Genomic DNA, 20,342 nt, shown 5'->3' with positions numbered 1-20,342 from the left:
TGTGTTTCTTTACTGGTTCTGGATGTGAAATACATTTCTTACTGCTGGTTACTTTTAGGAAAAGCTTGAGGGCTACTGTTCTTTATGTATATCAATGTAGAAAACAAATGCAGATATACATGTAGATAACAATTCCTTATCTAATTTGTAGTTTTACTTTTTGTCCAGGCCCATCAAACTCCATTGAAGAAAGTGAATCCTGGAGAAGAAAGGAGGAAAATGTTTGAGGTATAAAGACATCTGTCTGCTTATTTTAAAGCTTTGCAAAAATAATTATAAGAAAAGAAACAAAAGCTACAGAAAAACCTCCAAACCTTTCCTCCTTATTTCTTAAAAAAATAAACAAACAAAAAGTCCTTGAAATTTTTTTTTTTTTTTTAACCTCCCTGGGCATACCTCTACCTTTGGTGTGCTAACTTTCCTGATGTACTAGGAAAAGTAGAAAATATTATTGATTAGCCGAAACCTGTTTGGCTCATTGGATAGAGCGTCGGCTGCAGACTGAAAGGTCCCAGGTTCGATTCCAGTCAAGGGCATGTACATTGGTTGCGGGCACATCCTCAGTAGGGGGTGTGCAGGAGGCAGCTGATCGATGATTCTCTCTCATTGATGTTTCTAACTCTCTATCCCTCTCTCTTCCTCTCTCTGTAAAAAATCAATAAAATATATTTAAAAAAAGAAAATATTATTGATTAAAATATTCTTGTTTATTTAAGGAAGCATCAAGAAAGAGAAGGTTGGAATTTATTGATAAAGCAAAGAAACAAAAAGATCAGGTAGTTGGTTTTTTTTGCTCTTATTCTTCCCTTGCCATGCTGCAGATATTAGTTTCAAGGGTTCATAAAATTTGTCTTTAAAATTGTTACAGATTAGTTTAATGAAGGCTGAACAACTGAAAAGGCAAGAAAAGGAAAGGGTAAGAGGATAATTCATTTTTTCCTGTTCTATTCCACTCCCTCCCCACACACACTTTTTTAAAAAAAAGAACACTGATTTCCATTTCATCACTAAATGTATTTTATGTATTTTATATTAAATACTTGAAATGGTGTTTTGTTTGTTTGTTTCCTTTCCCCCAAAGTTGGAGAGAATAAATAGGGCCAGGGAACAAGGATGGAAAAACGTGCTAAGTGCTGGAGGAGGTGGTGAAGTAAAGGTAGGCACTTGATACCAACATAGTACTGCCACTCTTTTTCTAGTTTCACCTTGCTTTTTAAAATATATAGAATTGGCTCTCTTTAGGTGTACATTTGTACATTTACATTTTATCTACAATTACATTTTAACGTATGCAAATTCATCTATTATGAATTCTTACTTTTTCTGCATTTATTTGATATGTAACTTGTATTGATAACTAATATATAACTGGCAATTGCTTAAATTTTTTTTATGTAAAGGCTGTGGATACACTATTCCTGTCAAGAATCTATTTAAAATCAAATCAAATAAAATTTGCCTTATATTCTCTGCAGCTTCATGTGTCCTCCAAGATTAAGTTTTCAGAAAAACAACTTGGCCCCTATCAATCTCTCTAAACTTCTGTCCATCCTTCCCTACCATACACTGTATGCTCTAGTCATGATGAACTAAAGACCGTACTTGTTTCCTTATGGAGTGAGGTCTACTTAATTTTTTCTTTTCACTGTGTTTCTCTGTATTTGATAGTCTTCCCTGTCTCCTCACTCTCATTCCCATCTCTAACCTTAAAAAAAAGAAAACAAGGAAGCTAATCATTAATTGTTTATTAAATAACCAGTTACCTAACTAACAATTTATGTAGATCTATTAATTCAAACATTTGTTTTGGATAGATCCAGACTATTAGTATATAATGTATGCAAATTACTTAAGTTTTCTGAGCCTTAAATTCTTATTTTTTAAAAAAATTTAAGAACAGTTCCTGGAGCTTGGTTAGCAAGGACTCATATGTTAATGTCCTGCTTCTTTCGTTGTTCTGCTAATCTTTATATTGCATTTCCTCTTTTGCTCAGGGAGCATCTTGACCTATCTATATAGGCTGACATCTAAGATGGTCCCCCAAATTCCTGACCCCTGGTGTACACACCTTGTATTTTTCCCTCCCCTTGAGTATTGGTGGAACTTGTAAATATGGTAATATAGCAGCTCCTTAATTAGGCTTTATTTTATGGCAAAAGGTGATGGTAAAGGCGATAGTCACTCTTGTGATTTCATTAATATCTGATTCACGATTCCATCAGCAGCCTGGACGGGGAGAAGAAGGTTAATGATAGGGGGTATGCTTCTGTTGGCAAGTATTCACATGGCAAGGAAGTTAGTGATCTCCTGGAGTTGGTAGTGGTTTCTGGCCAAGGAAAGGGTGACCTTAGCCATTGCAGGACATGGATATGAACTCTGCCAAGAACCAGTGAGCTTGGAAAAGGACCCTGAGCCTCAGCTGAGAATTGCAGCCTTGGCTGAACCTTGGTTTCTGCCTGATGAGATTCTGAGCAGGATACCCAGACTTCTAAGCAAGGGATGAAATAATAAATGGATATTGTTTTAATTTGTTAAGTTTGTGGGCATTTGTTACACAGCTGTAAAAATGAACACATTGTTATTCCTCTGTATTAATTTGTACCATCCAATCAACTGTTAGTCAACCCTTCTTTAAACTAAATTCCATGATGCATTCTCATTAAACTTGATATTTAGGTACTGGAGATATATATTTGTTAGTTTGAATTGATTACCATTCTTGTTTCTATTCTTCAAAAGTTATAATATGAATAAAAGTCTGCTTTGTTTGGTTTATGTAGACATATATATTCTATCCTGACTTTCTTGAGTCACTTTTTCTAATTCTGTATTAGTATAGATGTACAATCTTCAGTAATACAATTTTATTTTAAAATTTCACTTTGTTATTTTTGTACTATACTATTTACTAGGAAGTACAACTTATTACCTCCTGAATGATCAGTAATAACTCAGACAGAATTTTACTCATTCTAAAATAACCTCTTATCTCATTGGAAAGTAAAGACTTATCAATCAGAGTTAGGCCCTCAGATATTGTCAAGTATTTCATATCAATTCCATGATTAATGTTGAAAGTTTGATTATTTTTCTTCTCCCTTTGTGTATATCTTTTTCTGTGCAATAAACTATCCTGTCTTTTTTTACTATCCTGTCTAATGGTGTACTTAATCCTAAAGTTCATTTTTGTCAATGTTGTTTGATAACTAATTGACACAATTTTTCCATAGTGTTAGATACTATGTATTTAACAGATTTCTGCTTCACTTTATAAATTCTATAATGCTGTCACTGAGCATTAATAAAGTAATTTATTTGCCCTAAAAAAAATTTCTCATGACTCTAAATCTATGTTAATTTCTGTGCTTATTCTGATGAGGTTTGAAATATTTAACTTCAAACATTGAAGTTAAACTGTTCAAATATTGAACAGTTTTAAGGACCTGGAGACTCAGTATAATGTTAATCAAATTAAGGAAATTCCCAAAATAAAGATGAAATAAAAAATAAATACTAAGGGAGGTATTTCAAAATTAATATAATTATATACCTCTAAATAATAAACACATTCTTCATAGTATAAATAACCAGCTGTCTTTGATTATTTAGTATCTGCAAAATCTGGGACACTTTTGCTTTATCCATTTTTGATGTATCTCTTATAAACGTGTTTTTAGAAAAATTATGAAATATACCACTTATATAGTTTGATAATGTGTTGATTATAATATTTAAGAGGCATATCTATTGTTTGAAAATATATTGGAATACTATTTAGCAATAAAAAGGAGTAGACTGTTAATACATTCAACAACATGGAACAATCAAAACATACTGAGTATAAGAAGTCAGACATGAGTACAGATTTCATGATTCCATTTATATGAAATTATAGAAACGGCAACTCTCATTTATAGGACAGAGCAGATTGGTAGTTGCTGGAGTGGGGAGGCATTGGCTTCAAAGGAACATGAAGGGACTTGCTGGGGTGATGGATGTGCTTTTGATTGTGGTAGTGGCTGCACAAATGTAAACATTTGTCAAAATTCATCAACCTGTGCTTATATTGGGTGAAATAAGTGATTTTTCAAAGGTCATATTGCTTCTGTATTCTATTACAGTATTTTCAACGTTATTTTCAGTATAGGAGTCTTCAGAGATGTTTACATACTTTTGTTTACATAATTTTGTTAAAGTAAAACATTGCAACACTCAAATGAAGTTAAGAAGATATTCACACCAGACTAAACTCAAATAGTAAACCCTTTTCTGGAGAAGTGACTAACTTTCATCAGAATTCTGATTCTGATGCTTGCCTTGAGATTGACATTTTGGAGATGTGTGAGGAACACCTGGATGGAGTTTCCTTCCTAATTTTTTTTTAAAATATATTTTATTGATTTTTTACAGAGAGGAAGGGAGAAGGATAGAGAGCTAGAAACATCGATGAGAGAGAGACATCGACCAGCTGCCTCTTGCACATCCCCCACTGGGGATGTGCCCGCAACCAATGTACATGCCCTTGACCAGAATCAAACCCAGGACCTTTCAGTCCATAGGCCGACGCTCTATCCACTGAGCCAAACCGGTCTTGGCTCCTGCCTAATTTTCTTACCTGTTTCTAGCAACTTTCATCTCTTGCTATTCAGACATCTTTAATCAGTTATCAGTTTTGTTTTGTTGTTTTTTTTACAGAGAGGAAGGGAGAGAGATAGAGAGCTAGAAACGTCGATGAGTTGAAACCAGTTTGGCTCAGTGGATAGAGCGTCAGCCTGCGGACTGAAAGGTCCCGGGTTCGATTTCGGTCAAGGGCATGTACCTTAGTTGCGGGCACATCCCCAGTAGGGGTTGTGCAAGAGGCAGCTGATCGATGATTCTCTCTCATCAATGTTTCTAACTCTTTATCCCTCTCTCTTCCTCTCTGTAAAAAATAAGTAAAATATATTTTAAAAAGAAGAAGAAAGAAAAGAAAGAAACATTGATGAGAGAGAAACATCCATCAGCTGCCTCCTGCACACTCCCTAACGGGGATGTGCCCGCAACCAATGTACAGTACATGCCCAATGTACATTCCTTTGACCGGAATTGAACCCAGGACCCTTCAGTCCGGAGACAGACGCTCTACCATTGAGCCAAACCGGTTTCGGCAGTTACCAGTTTTTATCTTGAGCTGATATTTTAAAATTAATCTTTCTGATTTTTAAAAAATAAATTTTTATTGATTTCAGACAGAAGGAAGAGGGGGAGAGAGAAACATCAACGATGAGAAAGAATCATTGATTGGCTGCCTCCTGCACACCCCACAAAGGGCAACATGGGCAAGTGCCCTGACTGAGAATTGAACTGTGACCTCCAGGTTCATAGGTTAATGCTCAACCTATGAACCTGGGCAAAATTAATCTTTCTTATAATTGCAACCCACTGTGTCAAGTTGTTAGCACAAATTCTATCTCGTAGAGTACACTGAAATTTATTTTATCCTAATATTTTCTTTGTATTTCTTGTTATTCAGACTTCTTCCTTAAGATGTTATCACTTGGAAGCTTTTCTTTACTGTCAGTGTTCTGTCTTCTGTTCTCATCACTTCACAAAAATGGGTTTTTTAAACGTTACTCCTCAACTTTAGTCATTGCAGTATATTTTATTTTAAATGCTTTAACCTCTGCATTTGAGGTCATTGGTTTCCTCATCTCAGTGATATTCTTCCACTGTGACATCTGCAACATTATACATTTACTTCTTTTTAACTCTTACCCTTTTCTGATATCTCTATTTTCTAACTTTGAGTTTTCTATGTGCTTGAATTCTTATGTGTCTGAGGTTATATCCTTATGTTTTTGCCTTTATCCTTCGTCATTCCCATGGAGAATCCAGAACTCCCTTAACCACTTGTGCCAGGCCAGCTCAGCCAAGAGTTCAGTGAGCCTGAGTGAGGGTGGTGAAGGATTGAAGAAAAGACAGACAAAGAGAATATAGCTGGGTCTTGATGGAGCTCCTGTGCCTGGATAAGGACACAGAAAGACCCCAGCCTGTAAGCTGAGGCTTTATTTTATAGTCAGAAACAAACAAGGAGCTGGTCAATATAGTTACAATGTTCCTGTGAGTTTCACTTGTTTGGCAGCACTTGCTGCACCCCCCACAGTCCATTAGCTACCTAGGGAGGATCTAGAGCAGCGTTTTTCAACCGCTGTTCCGCGGCACATGTTGCCTGGTGTGCCGTAGGTGCAGACAAGACAAGAATTTTATAATTTTTCACTATTTTGTTTACTTAATATTTCATAATAAAGTAATTATAAAATACTTTCTTTGTGTTTATTTGATTCCTATTCAAGAGAATTACTTTATATATAGTCAATATAGGCACAGAGTTAAATTTTTTAACATTTTCTAATGGTGGTGTGCCTCGTGATTTTTTTCATGAAACAAGTGTGCCTTTGCCCAAAAAAGGTTGAAAAACACTGATCTAGAGGGTGACCACAAAGTCAAGCTTAATTATGCTAAGAGGGATCTGCCCTCTAACCTGGGGCTTGTTTGTGGCTCTGCCACAGGTCAATCCTAGGCTTAACTATATAGCTGCTCCCTACAATCACGTTTTAATTGAATGTCTTTTATTTCTAGGCTTCTTGACTTGGTGTCAGGGCAACAAATCTAATTATCTTCAACCTTGTTCTCTCTCTCATGCCTGTTTATTATGCATATTTTGCCTTACCTGAACTTCTTAAAATTTGTTTTTGTATTTTATTCCCACTAGAAAGTTTATAAATGCTCTCTGTTGTTTATTATATGAACTCAAACACCCAGGTTTGATAGTAGTTAGCCTGTACCAACCTTTTATGACCAAGCTTATTGCCCCCTATTTGCATTCCTTCTAATTATGTTTTCCTAATTCCTCCCCGTACTGCCAACACCCAAATATATACGTACATTGCTTATTTTTGCTTTAATACTCTGTCTCATTTAAAATCTCTCTCTCCCTCCCTCCCTCCCTACCTCCATCCCTTTCCCTCTCTGTTGCTTTCAAGGCTAGGTTAAACAATATATTTTCCAGTGTTTTTTCTTTAATTTTTTTATTTTTAGAGAATTTTTTTTAACATTTGACAATGACAATTTTTTTTTCTATTTTGTAAATTTACTCAGTACCAACTGCTTTAGAGTGTGCCTATGACCATTCATTTGCCATAGGCATGAAATATTTTTCTAGTTTTGTGCTTAAGAATCTATATGGTGTTTTTGTTTCTTTTATTTATACCTAGAGCATGTTTCAGTGGTGTTTGAGTCTTCATTACTTGTTGAATTAAAGGATTTGGGGTATGTTAAATATCATATGCAAATGTTTTTGTTAAATATAATTTTGAATGTTACAAAAGCAACACTGTTTTACTTATAAGCTATACATATTTAAACTTAAAGAATGGGATCACATAAAATATATACTAGAATCTTGTTTTAAAACATGTTAAGACGAGATTTTTTTCCTATTATACATGAATTTAGTGACATTTTATATTTTTGTTTGTTGCATTAATTATGCTTTATTGTTAGTTATCAAGCATTACTTTTTTATTAATAATTATAGTAGGAAGACATTTTCCTTAGGCAATATGTTTATTAATATTTTCAAATTAGATAATTGTCTTTTAAAAGCCAAGTGTTGAATTTTTTTTTCTTTTGGGAATGGTATGGGTGTTTTAGGTATTATGAGATAATGATTTGAGACCTCTCTCTTTTTTTCTTTTTTTTTTTAATTCCTAGGCTACCTTTTTTGGCAGTGGAGGGGGTGTGGCTCCATCATCTTTTTCTCCTCGGGGACAATATGAACATTATCATGCTATTTTTGATCGAATGCAGCAACGTAGAGCAGAAGATAATGAAGCTAAATGGAAAGGAGAAATATATGGCCGAAGGCTTCCAGAAAGGTAGGTGAAGTTGCTTGTGCTTTGCTTCAGAGAAAATAGTAAAAGTTATTGTGCATATTTACCTAAAGAAGAATATCACCTGGAGTACATTCAGGATTTCCCAATGGGGCTGCAGTTCATCTCTATTTCTCTAATGCTGATGCCGTCCGAGAAACTTTGAAGAGATTGAAGACCATGTGTAACTAAGCCAATGCAAACAGGTCGGACTGTAATGATCCATAAATGCATCCTTGTTTGTAATTTTGTGTGAGTGTGTGTTTTTTTAAAATAAATCTTAGTGTTCAGATTATTACAATTGTTCCTCTTCCCGTCCCCCACAATAGCTCCCTCCACCAGTTTCCTACCCCATCCTCTGCCCTTACCTCCCCATCACTGTCCTCATCCATAGGTGTACAAATTTTTTTTTAAATTATTGATTTTGTACAGAGAGGAAAGGAGAGACATAGAGAGTTAGAAACATCGATGAGAGAGAGTTATCGATCAGCTGCCTCTTGCACACCCCCTACTGGGGATATGCCCGCAACCAAGGTACATGCCCTTGACCGGAATCGAACCTGGGACTTTTCAGTCCCTAAGCCAACACTCTATCCATTGAGCCAAATCGGTTTTGGACATAGGTGTACAATTTTTATCCAGTCTCTTCCTTCACCCTCCACACCCCTTTCCCCTGAGAATTTTCAGTCCACTCCCTTTCTATGTCCCTGATTCTATTGTATTCACCATTTTATTCTGTTTATCAGATTTTTTATTCACTTGATTTTTAGATTCACTTGTTGATATACATGTATTTGTTGATCATAATTTTTACCGTTTTCTTCTTCTTCCTTTTTTTAAAGACTACCTTTTAGCATTTCATATAATTCTGGTTTGGTGGTGATGAACTCCTTTAGCTTTTTCTTGTCTGTGAAGCTCTTTATCTGACCTTCAATTATGAATGATAGCTTTGCTGGGTAGAGTAATGTTGGTTGCAGGTTCTTGCTATTCATCTGGCCTGCATAGTTTCTGTTAAGAAATCAGCTTATAGTCATACAGGTACTCTCTTGTAGGTAACTGTTTTTCTCTTGCTGCATTTAATATTTTCTCTTTGTCTTTGATCTTGGCATTTTAATTATGAGGTGTCTTGGTGTGGTCCTCTTTGGATTCCTCTTGTTTGGGGTTCTGTGCACTTTCTGGACTTGTAAGTCTATTTCTTTCATCAGGTGGGGCAAGTTTTTGGTCACTATTTCTTCAAATATATTTTCAGTATCTTGCTCTCTCTCTTCTTCTGGGACCCCCATAATTCTGATGTTGGTATGCTTGAAGTTGTCCCGGAGGCTCCTCACACTATCTTCATATTTTTGGATTCCTTTTTCTTTTTGCTTTTCCAGAGGCGTGTTTTTTGCTTCTTTGTATTCCAAATCTTTGACTTGATTCTTGCAATCCTCTAGTCTGCTTTTAAGTCTTTGTATAATATTTTTTATTTCAGTCAGTGTATGCTTAATTACTAGTTGATCCTTTTTCATATCCCTGAGGGTCTCATTAAATTTATCGGCCTTTTATAGGAAATTCTTGAAAAACTTTATAACCGTGGTTTTAAACTCTATATTCAGTCATTTGCTTTCCTCCATTTCCTTCATTTGTAACCTGTCTCTTAGTCTCCACGTTTTAGTTGCTTCCTTGAGTTGAGGAAGTGGCTTGTGTGCTAGGTGTCCTAGCAGGGGCCAGTGGCTCAGCCTTCCTAGTAACTTCAGGTGAACACTCTTGGTGTGCCCCTTTGTGGGCTGTGTGTGCAGTCTTGTTGTAGTTAAGCCTTGATTGATGTTAGCATCACTGGGGGGAGTTGCCCTCCAGGCCAATTGGCTGTGAGGATCAGCTGTGTCTCCGCTGGGAGAGCTTCTGCACTCAGCTTGTACGGAGCAGTTTCAGGGTGGAGCAGACAGCCTTGGTTTCCCGTCAGCCCTGCCCTTAGAGGCTCCTGTGTCTCAGTAACCTGCAGCAATGGCTGCACAAACATCTGAGAGAAGGCTGCCCTTGAGTTTTGCCTGCTGCCAGACAGGCCAGTTTTTCCATGAATGAGTCTGGGTACCCAGAATCTCACCTGGAACTGGAGTTGGGGAGATTTTATTTCTCTCCCAAATGAGTAAGCTAGCCATGTGCTTGCTGCCTGTTCTCTCCATGCACTTCGAGTAAGTCAGCCACGTATTCAGCTGCCCACCCTTTCCGCACACGTGCGTCTCTGCACCTCTGTCCTCCACAGCTCCTCATCTCTTTCCTGCTAGTTGTAGAATTTCCACTCAGCCAGTTTTCCAGTGGTTCTGAACAATGTGCACTCTGTCTTCCAGTTGCAGTTTTGAAATTGTTATGGGAGGCAGCAGTATAGGTGTTTACCTATGCCTCCATCTTGGTTTCTCTCTGTAATTTTGTTTTACCGTTGTGTCATGTCTAGTTTAGTATATACACTTTGTGAATGTTTTCTCCATTGATTTCATTGACTTTTTTTTTGCCTTCTGGGTGCAGTAATTTTCTCAGGTGAAAATTTGGCCTTTGATTAAGCAAATGTATATCTCCTCAATTCAGCTGACTTTTCATAGCTTATTTGTATATTATAGGCTGAACATACTATTTAAAGGAACATGTGATAACTTTGAGTTAACATATGGTTGTAATAACTTCATCCACTTGCTTTAAATAAATCAGAATATATTTAAATGAAATCACACTTTATGCAAAACTACAAAGCCATGTGTTTTTTTTCCTTCCTTTTCCTCAATCATTTAGAACTCCACTTTTCTCTTTGTTGTTTTGGCTTGTTTTCTGTTCACATTCATTTCTGAATTATGGCTGTGGTCCTGTTTATCAGATTTTTCTTTTCTTCCATTGAATTAATTTAATATGGTAGCAATCAATAGTTTTAATTTTCATAGTTCCTTTTTTCTTAAGTGTGCATACATGTTTTCTTAGACAATTTCTTTTATAAAACATTTTAGAATATCATTTTGTGAAAACATTACCTCTTCCTTGTTATTTTAAGGAGAATACTTTATGATCTCCCAATTAAAAAATATGATTAAAGGTAGTTAAGCAGAGATAAATAATTGAGGTGAATAAAAATTAACATCTATAATAATAAAAGCATAGTATGCTAATTAGACTGGACGCACTTCTGGATGCCCTCTGGATGAAGCCAGAGCTGTGAGGGAAGCCCGGGTCCCAGATACCAGAGGGAAGCCGGTGCTGACATCTACGGGAAGGCAGGCCTACACTTGCACTTATTTCTTGCATTGAGCCTATAGTTATTGAATAATGTACAGTAGCCTGAAGTGTTAAGCTAATTGTTGATTCTCCATTTTTGAGAAAGGAAGGCTATAAAGACTCACATGTAGATGCCTATTTTTTATGAGATGGCAAAGAAAATTTTATGTGTGGCTTTTATCCCCTGGTGTTATTGACCTTTCTAATATATAATTGCTTTGGCTTTATTTTGTTTTATTTTAGTCAAATCTTCCTAAAGTAAGTGTATCCATATATATAAAAGGCTAAGTGACCGACCGTATGTCTGACTGACTAGCCAATTGCATGAGTGTGTTTTGATCTGTCATTGTTGACCATGAATTTGGTTGTTTTTGTTGACATTCTGAAACTGAAAGAAAGCAGCAGCATTGACAGAATATGTCTGAAAACCAACTATTGGCACAACGCACCTCTGAGGTCAAAAGAAGCTGGCGTCATCAACAGAATGTATCTGAAGACCCACTGCTATGCTATCGGCTATCATACAAACGAGTTTAAAGTACTGTAGTGTTTGGGGGGTTTCAGACAGTTAAAACAAATAGGAGATCAGAGAATTCTGCTTATAGTGAATGGTTAGTAAAACTTGGAGATAGCAAACATGATAGCAGTTTTTATTTAGGAATGTATATTATTGAAATCCCCCATGAAATGATTTGTAATGGATCTGTTATTGAAGCTGCCTTTGGAAATAGTATATCTGTAGATAATGTTAAAATATATCTAAACATGTGATTCTTTGTCCAAAAAATAAGCATGTTCACAAATGAAGAAATTTTGGATGTTTTCAATGGAGATTTTCACACCTATTTGAGGGATGATTCCATTGATTCAACAGATGATGTCGAAAAGGAAAATTTTCCCATCGAATTTCTTAATAGTATTACTCTTTCAGGAATGCTGTGTCATAAATTAAAATTGAAAGTAGGTGTAATCATCATGCTACTGAGAAATCTTAATATTAAATGGTACAAGGTTTATTATCATGATTGTGACCTAACATAATTGAAGCTTAAGTATTAACAGGATCTGAGGAAGGAGAAGTGGTTCTGATTCCAAGAATTGATTTCACATTATATCTGTCCCCATTTGACACTGGCCTCCCATTTAAATTAATTTGAAGACAGTTTCCTGTGATGTCAGCATTTACAATGCCTATTAATAAATCACAAGGACAAATTCTAGACAAAGTAGGAATATTCCTACTTTTTTGTACATGTCAGTTGCTTTCTCTTGAGTTCAAAAGCATGTGACGTTAAAATAGTAAATACTTTATCACAAGGGAAATTAGTCAAGCACTCTGAAAGTGTTTTTACTTTTAATGGAAGATATTAGAATAAGTTTAATCAATTTATTAGTCATTGTTTTTATCAATGTTGTTTTTATATCATGCTTTTGTTTTTTATATCACGTGTTTGTTATTTCATGTTGTTATTGTTTATTAATAAATTTATATATTATTTTAATATACATTTTACAAATTTTCTTTCATCTCTGACACTTTTATTATAGAGAAAAGGCAAATATCGATATTAAAATATTTCTTCTAATTAATTTCCTTTCAGTGTGCACAAATTTGTGCACTAGGCCACTAGTATAAATATAAACAGTGTGAAAAGTCTATTAATCAAAGCTATAGTACATATAACCAGGTTTTTAGCAAAATAATTCTGTGCAACTGTTATATTAGCATATGTCAGTTGGAGGTTCAGAGTGACAAATGTTAGACATAGTGTTTTAGGATGGAAAATAAAATCCAGTTTACTTCTGTAAAGGTTAAAGAAGGAAGTTGATGCAGTGAAGACACATACCAGAGAGATCAGAAATTTTACCTAATTACATGGTGGTGTAAGCCTCCAGGACCCTCCGAAAGAGCCTAACAGTAAACCTGTAGTTTTAGGAGACATGGCTGAGCATCATACCCTCTGAAATTTTGTCACCCTTTTTAGGCCCAGCTTTATTTAAATGGGACTATAGTAGGCTAGGGTATAGCCTTGCCTATGTATGTTGAGGACACAGGTTGCATCCAGGCCAGATGCACCCTATTAATCTCAGAGCTGTGCAATGCATAATATAACTGGTAGAGTATAGCACATGTGCACTACAGAGGCAAAAACCACTTTCTCCTTCATTATTCTTAATCTACTCAAGCTACCAAGGTTTGGGTGGAGTGTTTTTTCTGAATATGGTAATGTGGAACTAGATTAAAATTTAGCTACCTAGACATATTTCAGAGTCATAATAAAAAGCTCTTAACCAGCTTTAGAGATTATCTAATCCTAGAAAATTCCAGGGATAGAAATTTCACAAAAATCTCCTTTAAGCACCACATAAGGTAAATGGACCTTAGAGCACGTTCATTCATAGCTTTGTGGTGGAACAGATTTTAAGTTTTAATAGCTTAATTTCACTTCTAAAAAAACGTTTAATTAGTAGTTAACGAAACATATAAAGGAAATTATTATTTGAGGCATAAAAATTCGAAGTGTTTAAACCTACCAGAAGACGGAAAATGCATTACTGCATGTGTTTTTCAGACCATAACTTAATTATGATCCTAAAGAAAGGCTGTAGGAAGCTTGTGTGCTTTAGTAGCCAAAATCCTAATAGGAGCACAGACAAAAACTCTTTCTGTGGTCCTCACCTTCAGAATTTACTGGAGTTGATACTATGATTACTGGGGCTGGGTTGTATTTATTTTTGTGTCTCCTATACTTAGCATGGTAATAGGCACAATATATATTAGATGTTCAGTAAATGTTTGTTATTGTTATTTTTATTTGTAGTCTGGACTCAGCATGCTTACATTCTTTAGTAATTGTCAAAGGAAGATAGAGACATATAATTGAAAAAGATAAAAACAAATAACTGTGCTATTAATTTTTTCCCTAACATAACTATCAATATTTTGCTTTTTCATAGTGCTGACATTTAAGAAATTCAAGCATTATTTTTTACTGTATTTTTGAAATTTTACACAAACTTCTTATTTTTGAAATTGCTACTATGCTGCTTTAATTTTACTTCAATACTGATTAAGAGAAAGATCTTAGATATATTTTATACAGGATTCTGAAATATGCTTAACTACAGTAGGTCCTTGGGTTATGTTAAAGATCCATTCCTAAGGTGCGATGTAACGCGATTTTCGCCGTAAGTCGGAACCCACCTACCTAAGCACCTAGGTCACTCACATGGAACACATACACAGCAGTAAACTGAAACAGTAAAAAAAAAAAATTAAAAGAAAGTTAACAATTCCTGACCTTTGCTTATGGTAAATACAGTAAATAATAAAAAACATAAAGCATATATGTTCATACATTGAAATGATGGAATGTTTTTAAATAAATAAATGGGAGATGGTGACGTAACCATGTTACAGTGTACATCGAGTGTGATGTAACCCGAGGACTGCCTGTACTTGGAAGCTATTCAGATTGAGATTGAGATTCTTGAGATTCTTCTTTAATTAAATTGAGATTCTTCTTTAATTAAATATAGTCTAAATTAATTTATGTATCTATAAGTAGAATTGATTAAATAAATATAAGAGTAACCTTGTTATGATTTGGAATGATATAGATTTTACTTCTACTTAAAACAGTAAAGAATTTGTTCTAGGGAGTAGACACTAATATATTGATATTTGTAGGTATTTCTTCATTATAGAGGAAGGTTTATTTCATATGAGTCTTTTTTCATATTCTGCAACAAAGAAAAGATTTAGAATAATTTTTAACTTTATGGAATATTTAATGTTCAGAATTTCTGAATTTGCTATTTATCTATTATATATTATCCAGGCAAAGGGGGCAACTAGCTGTGGAAAGAGCTAAACAAGTAGAAGAGTACCTACAACGAAAATGGGAAGCAAGGCAGAATAAAGCTCGAGCTGAAGGACATATGGTATGATTTTTTTCCCTTGAGGTTTTTGAACATATTAGTATAATATTCAAAGTGAAGGTCTGGAATAAGGTAGGTATAAATGAAAAGAACTATAATCTTTGACAAACATTTCTTCTAAACATTTGCAAAATGTAAAGTTGTGATGTATCTTCACTTATTTAACTCCTCTTCTGCTATATCTTTTAAAGCTAGGGTAAAATTCTGTTGTTGGTTTGATTAATTGGGAATAAGTTCATGGCTGTATCTTTCCTTTAAAAATAGTAACTCAGATACTTATAGTGAATAAATTAGTTCATATATTACTCATTTTATTTCTCCATATGCTTTTGGTTTTAAATACTTTTAAGTAGCAGAGAATGTAAAGGAAAAAGGGAAATAAACATTTGGATAAGTATGTGTAATTACACATTTACTCAATAGAAACAAAAGTGTATTAAAAGTTATGACTTGTAGAAGTACACACTGATTATTTCTCTCAGCTCAGTACTCCATGAAGCATCATGCTCACATAGGAAATACGTCAATTACATGGTAACATATTTTAATTAGACATATTTACTGTAAGTTCATAAATGGTATCTTTATGAGTTAATGCAATTATTCCGATTTAGGATTTTTTTCCTTTAAATATGTCATAGAAAGATAGCTACGTTTGTTAATAGTTACCCTTTTAACAAACAGTAGTTTATGTTTCTCGAATATCTGGAATTAATCTTTATTTTTTTGCTGCTTATGGATAGTAGAATAGATCCTCCAGCATTTTCCTTTGCCCCATACCTTCCATGTTAATAGCATCAGGAATTTTAGTTACAGGTTTTAATTTAAAATGTTTTAAAACAATTATTAGAATTATTAAGATTTACAGATATTTTTCCTTATATCTTCCTAGTCTTCCTTCAGTTTATTTTTCTTCATGCTAACTAAGAATGTCTTCCGGTAATCTTTTTCAAGAGAAACTTTCCAAGATTTGTTGGGAAATGTCCTTATTTTGTACTCATTATTAAATGATAATTTGTAGTGCTGGTCTACTGGTGAAATTGCTCAGTGTTTGTCTTAAATATTTTGCCTTTTTTGAAAAAGATTTTTGTTGCATATAGTATTATAGGTTGAAAGTTTTTTTCTTTCAGCACATTAAAAATATCACTCTTATTTATCTTCTAGCATGTCTTTTTCTGACCAGAAGTCTGCTGTTATTCTTATTTATTTCCTCTAGATGTAATGTGTTTTTTTCCCCCCTGATGGCTTTTAACATTCTCTTTTTATCTGTGGAGCGATTTAATTATGCTATGCTGTATTTTGATGTGCTCTTCATGGTTATTTTGTTGGGGCTCATTGATTGTCTTGGATCTAGGTTTATAATTTTTGTCAAAAATTGGAAAAATTGCAGTCATTATTTCTTCAACAAAATTTTTCTGTTCTTTCTCTTTTTCTTTCTAGGATGCTCAGTACCCATATATTAGACTATGTGACGCTCTCTCAGCAGTTATGTTCTGGTCAATTGTTTTCACTCTTTTTTCTGTTTCATTTTGGATAGCTCCTATTATTATATCTTATAGTGCATTAATTTTCTTCCACTTTGTGTAATCTGCTGTGTATCCCATCCAAATATTATATTTTTTTTTACCTCAGATATTAAATGTTTTATCTCCTAAAGTGTATTTAGTTATTTTAATACTTTTTATGTCTATCTTTATAATACTTATTCTTTTCTCTACCTTCTTGAACACGTGAAATATAATTGTAATAGCTGTTTTAATGACCTTGTATACTAATTCTGTTTTGTCATTCCTGAGTCTATATCTGGTAATTGGTGATTGGATACCAGGCATTGTGTGTTTTATCTTTCTTTTTTAGTATATGTGCTACTGAAGCGAGCACTTATCTTTCTTTTTTAATATATTGGGGTTTTATGCAGTTAAGTTACATGGAATAGTTTGAGTCTTGCAAGGCTTTCTTCTAGCTTTGCTATGCAGGTCCTGAACAGCCTTCAGTATAAAACTAATTTGGCCCCTTGCTAAGGCAGTATTCTTGAGTACTTAATGCCCTGTAATTGGAGGTCTTTCCACTCTGGCTGTTGGAAGAATTAAACATTCCCAGTCCTAAATAAACCTGAGATATTGTTGACATTAGCTGTTGTCACTCAGTGAGAAACTCAGAGGAAACCCCCGACACATCTCCAGTACTCCTCTCTGTGCAACTCTGTTCTTTGGTCTCCATCCTGGAAATTTTAGTGATCTTCACCTTCTCAAGTTCTGACTGCTGTTTCCTTAACTCAGGGAAACTGCTAAGGTCTGTCTAGGGATGTGTGCTGCAGTCCAGAAGATATATAGTCATTTAACCACTGCCATAGGCATGCTATAGCACTATTCCATCATCTCTTAAAAGTTTCTTCATCTAATTACAGGGGGAAAAATCGCTACTATATAAAATGATGGATAGTAACTAAATTTATTTGGTACTCAGTTCTCAGTATATACATATATCCAAAATCATGATGTTGTACACCTTAAACTGATGCAATGTTATATGTCTATTATATCTTAATAAATTTGGGGGGAATATTTTCCTTGTGTCCCTTTACAGTCAGTCTACTACCAGCCACAGGCAAACACTGATCTGTTTCCTGTACTATAGTTTTGTCTTTTCTGGAATTTTATATAAAATTATCGGTCATATGGGCTATAATTTTTTAGGATGATGTTTGCCAGTAGCCTGTTCTTTTTAAATTCTTGAGTCATATTTTATTGTATGCTTGTACTGCAGTTTTTTACTTATACTTCAGTTGATGGGCATTTATGTGCTTTCCAAAAGAAATGCCTTTAAACTCATTGGAGTAACTGAAAGTTACATTGACCAGCCTGTCCTCCCTGGGAGCCCTTTTTACTGAGCTGGTGTATCTCTTCTTATTATGTCTAATTTAGCTAGTGAGTGGACTATTTCTACATTCGAGCTCTGAGCAGCGCTGGACAAAATGAAAGCTCTGATGATTAATGTCAGATCAGTTTATGATTTCTGATTTCTGCCAAGCTCTGAGTCCTACTCAACAATCATTTTATAGCTTCATGGTCAACAGTCTCTCCTATTGCCCACAGTGAGAATTTTCCTCAATGATTTTGTCCTTCATCCTTCTCTATGAAAATAATTATTTTACTTTACAGAGAAAATTAAGCTTAAGCTCACATTTCCTCAGATATTCTTCCTCCATACTTATAACTTACCCATCAATCTTTGTTTTCTCTAGTCTCAGAGAAGACTATAACTTCCTCTATTCAAAAGTAATCTTTCCCATCCCATTCAATTTGATGATTATAGTACTGATATTGTTAACATTTATCATATATTGGGTGCTTACTGTGTGACAGGCATAGTTCTATGTTCTTTACTTTTAATCTGTAATGATTGGTTGAGGTGAGTTTTTATGTAGTTAATCTATGTTTGTGTGGATTTTTTAATCCTTTCTAATAATTCCTGCCTTTAAAAAAATTTTTATGTGTTTATTGATTTTTGAGAGGAAGGGAGAAAGAGAGAAAGAAACATCGTGTGAGATTGGCTGCCTCCTGCATGCTCTCAACTGGGACTAAACCCACACCTGGGAAATTGCCCCTTCCCAGAATTGAACCTGCAACCTTTTGATGCATGGGACAATGCTCAACTGACTGAGCTACACAGGCCAGGACAATTCCTGCCTTTTCATTGGTGGGAATGTAATTATATCATGTAATTATATTGGTGTTTAATTATATCATTATATTTAATGACATTAAATATAGTTATTGATTTATTTAGATTTAGGTATAACATTTTATTGTTTGTTTTCTGTTCTCTGTTTTTGTTTCTCTTTCTAAAATCTTTCTCACTTTAGACATTTTGAATATTTCTTGTTATTTAATTTCATTTAATCTGTGATTTTGGCTATAACTTTCTTTTATATATCTTTTAATGGTTGATAATACGATTAAAAAATAGGCTTCACTTTTATTTGTATTTATTTATTTATTTATTTATTTTTAATATATTTTTATTGATTTTACACAGAGAAGAATTGAGAGGGATAGAGAGTTAGAAACGTCGATGAGAGAGAAACATTGACCAGCTGCCTTCTTGCACACCCCCCACTGGGGACGTGCCCTTGACTGGAATCGAACCCGGGACCTTTTAGTCCGAAGTCTGACGCTCTATCCACTGAGCCAAACCGATTTCGGCTAGGCTTCACTTTTAACAATAAACAATTTACTACTTCAATTAGAATGTAGAAATCTTTCTATCCTATAGGTCCCTTTACTCTCTTCCCTTTAAACTTTTTTTAACCATAGTTGTTGGCAAATTACATATACATTTACATACAACTTAAATCTCCATCACACCATGTTATAATTTTTGCTTATAACTTCAAATATATAAGGAACTCAAGAGAACAGGAATACTTTGTAATATGTGCCAAATACTTACTATTTCTCTTGGTATTCCTTCATTCCTAATTTTCCAAGTTTCCTTTTTATATCATTTTCCTCCATCTGAAGAAATTTTATTATTTTAGAACAGGTGTACTGGCTATAAATCCTCGTAGTTTTATTTTAAAACAAAAAGTTTAAACACTTTTATTTCTAAACAATATTTTTACTGGATGTAGTATTTTGGGTTAACAGTTTCTTTCATTCTTCTCTTTTAAAATGTTACTTGATGGTTTTTGATGAGACTACTATTCAAATTATTTTTCTCTTACAGGTAATGTCTTATTTGTCTCTAGATGCTCCAAGATTTTTTTCTTTGTCTTTAGTTTTCAGCAGTGTGATTAAGTTGTCTCTGGGCTTGGATTTTTTTAGGTTTATTCTGTTGGTGGTTTGTTAAGGTTCTTGAACTTGTAGGTCTTTGCCTTATACCATTTTTGAACCATTATTTCTTCAGCTATTTTTCAACACTGTATTCATTCTCTTCTCTGGTTCTCTGATGACATGAACTTGTTCTACAAGTTTGTGAAACTCTGCTCAATTCTTTTCTCTCTGTTATCCAGTTTAGATAATTTCTGTTCCCTTTTCTGGTTCATTACTTTTTCCCTTTTTATATTCATTTTAGTTTATTTGGTAATTGTATTTTTATTTTGTGTTTCTATCTGTTTTCTTTTTCTGTCTTCTCTTTGTTTTCTAATACCTTGTATTTTAACCACTGCTTATTGCTATTCAAGCACTTTTATAATAGTTTCTTTTAGAAAATTTTGCCATCTATGTCATCTAATTATGTTTATTGTATATT

The 20,342-nt window shown here is 34.3% G+C and overlaps 1 protein-coding gene across 11 annotated transcripts in view; it reads left to right on the top strand.

Annotated features, from left to right (window-relative positions):
* The window catches only part of NEK1 (NIMA related kinase 1), a 117,043-nt gene that overhangs the window by 47,054 nt on the left and 49,647 nt on the right, over nucleotides 1–20,342 (top strand). For 10 of the 11 annotated variants that reach the window (XM_045576397.1, XM_045576396.1, XM_036424101.2 and 7 more), the window contains 6 exons: nucleotides 169–228; nucleotides 717–776; nucleotides 869–916; nucleotides 1,082–1,156; nucleotides 7,753–7,916; nucleotides 14,990–15,092. In XM_045576397.1, coding sequence (XP_045432353.1) covers nucleotides 169–228; nucleotides 717–776; nucleotides 869–916; nucleotides 1,082–1,156; nucleotides 7,753–7,916; nucleotides 14,990–15,092 — 510 coding nt within the window. Of the gene's footprint in view, nucleotides 1–168; nucleotides 229–716; nucleotides 777–868; nucleotides 917–1,081; nucleotides 1,157–7,752; nucleotides 7,917–7,984; nucleotides 8,156–14,989; nucleotides 15,093–20,342 lie in introns of those variants that run through there. The other variant, XM_045576398.1, reaches the window with a different exon arrangement.

The sequence above is a fragment of the Pipistrellus kuhlii genome, unplaced genomic scaffold (genome assembly GCF_014108245.1).
Source record: "Pipistrellus kuhlii isolate mPipKuh1 unplaced genomic scaffold, mPipKuh1.p scaffold_m20_p_8, whole genome shotgun sequence".
In the NCBI taxonomy this organism is placed as follows: Eukaryota; Metazoa; Chordata; class Mammalia; order Chiroptera; family Vespertilionidae; genus Pipistrellus; species Pipistrellus kuhlii.
Note: the sequence above shows the minus strand (reverse complement) of the source record. Positions and strands in the feature narration are given on the sequence as shown.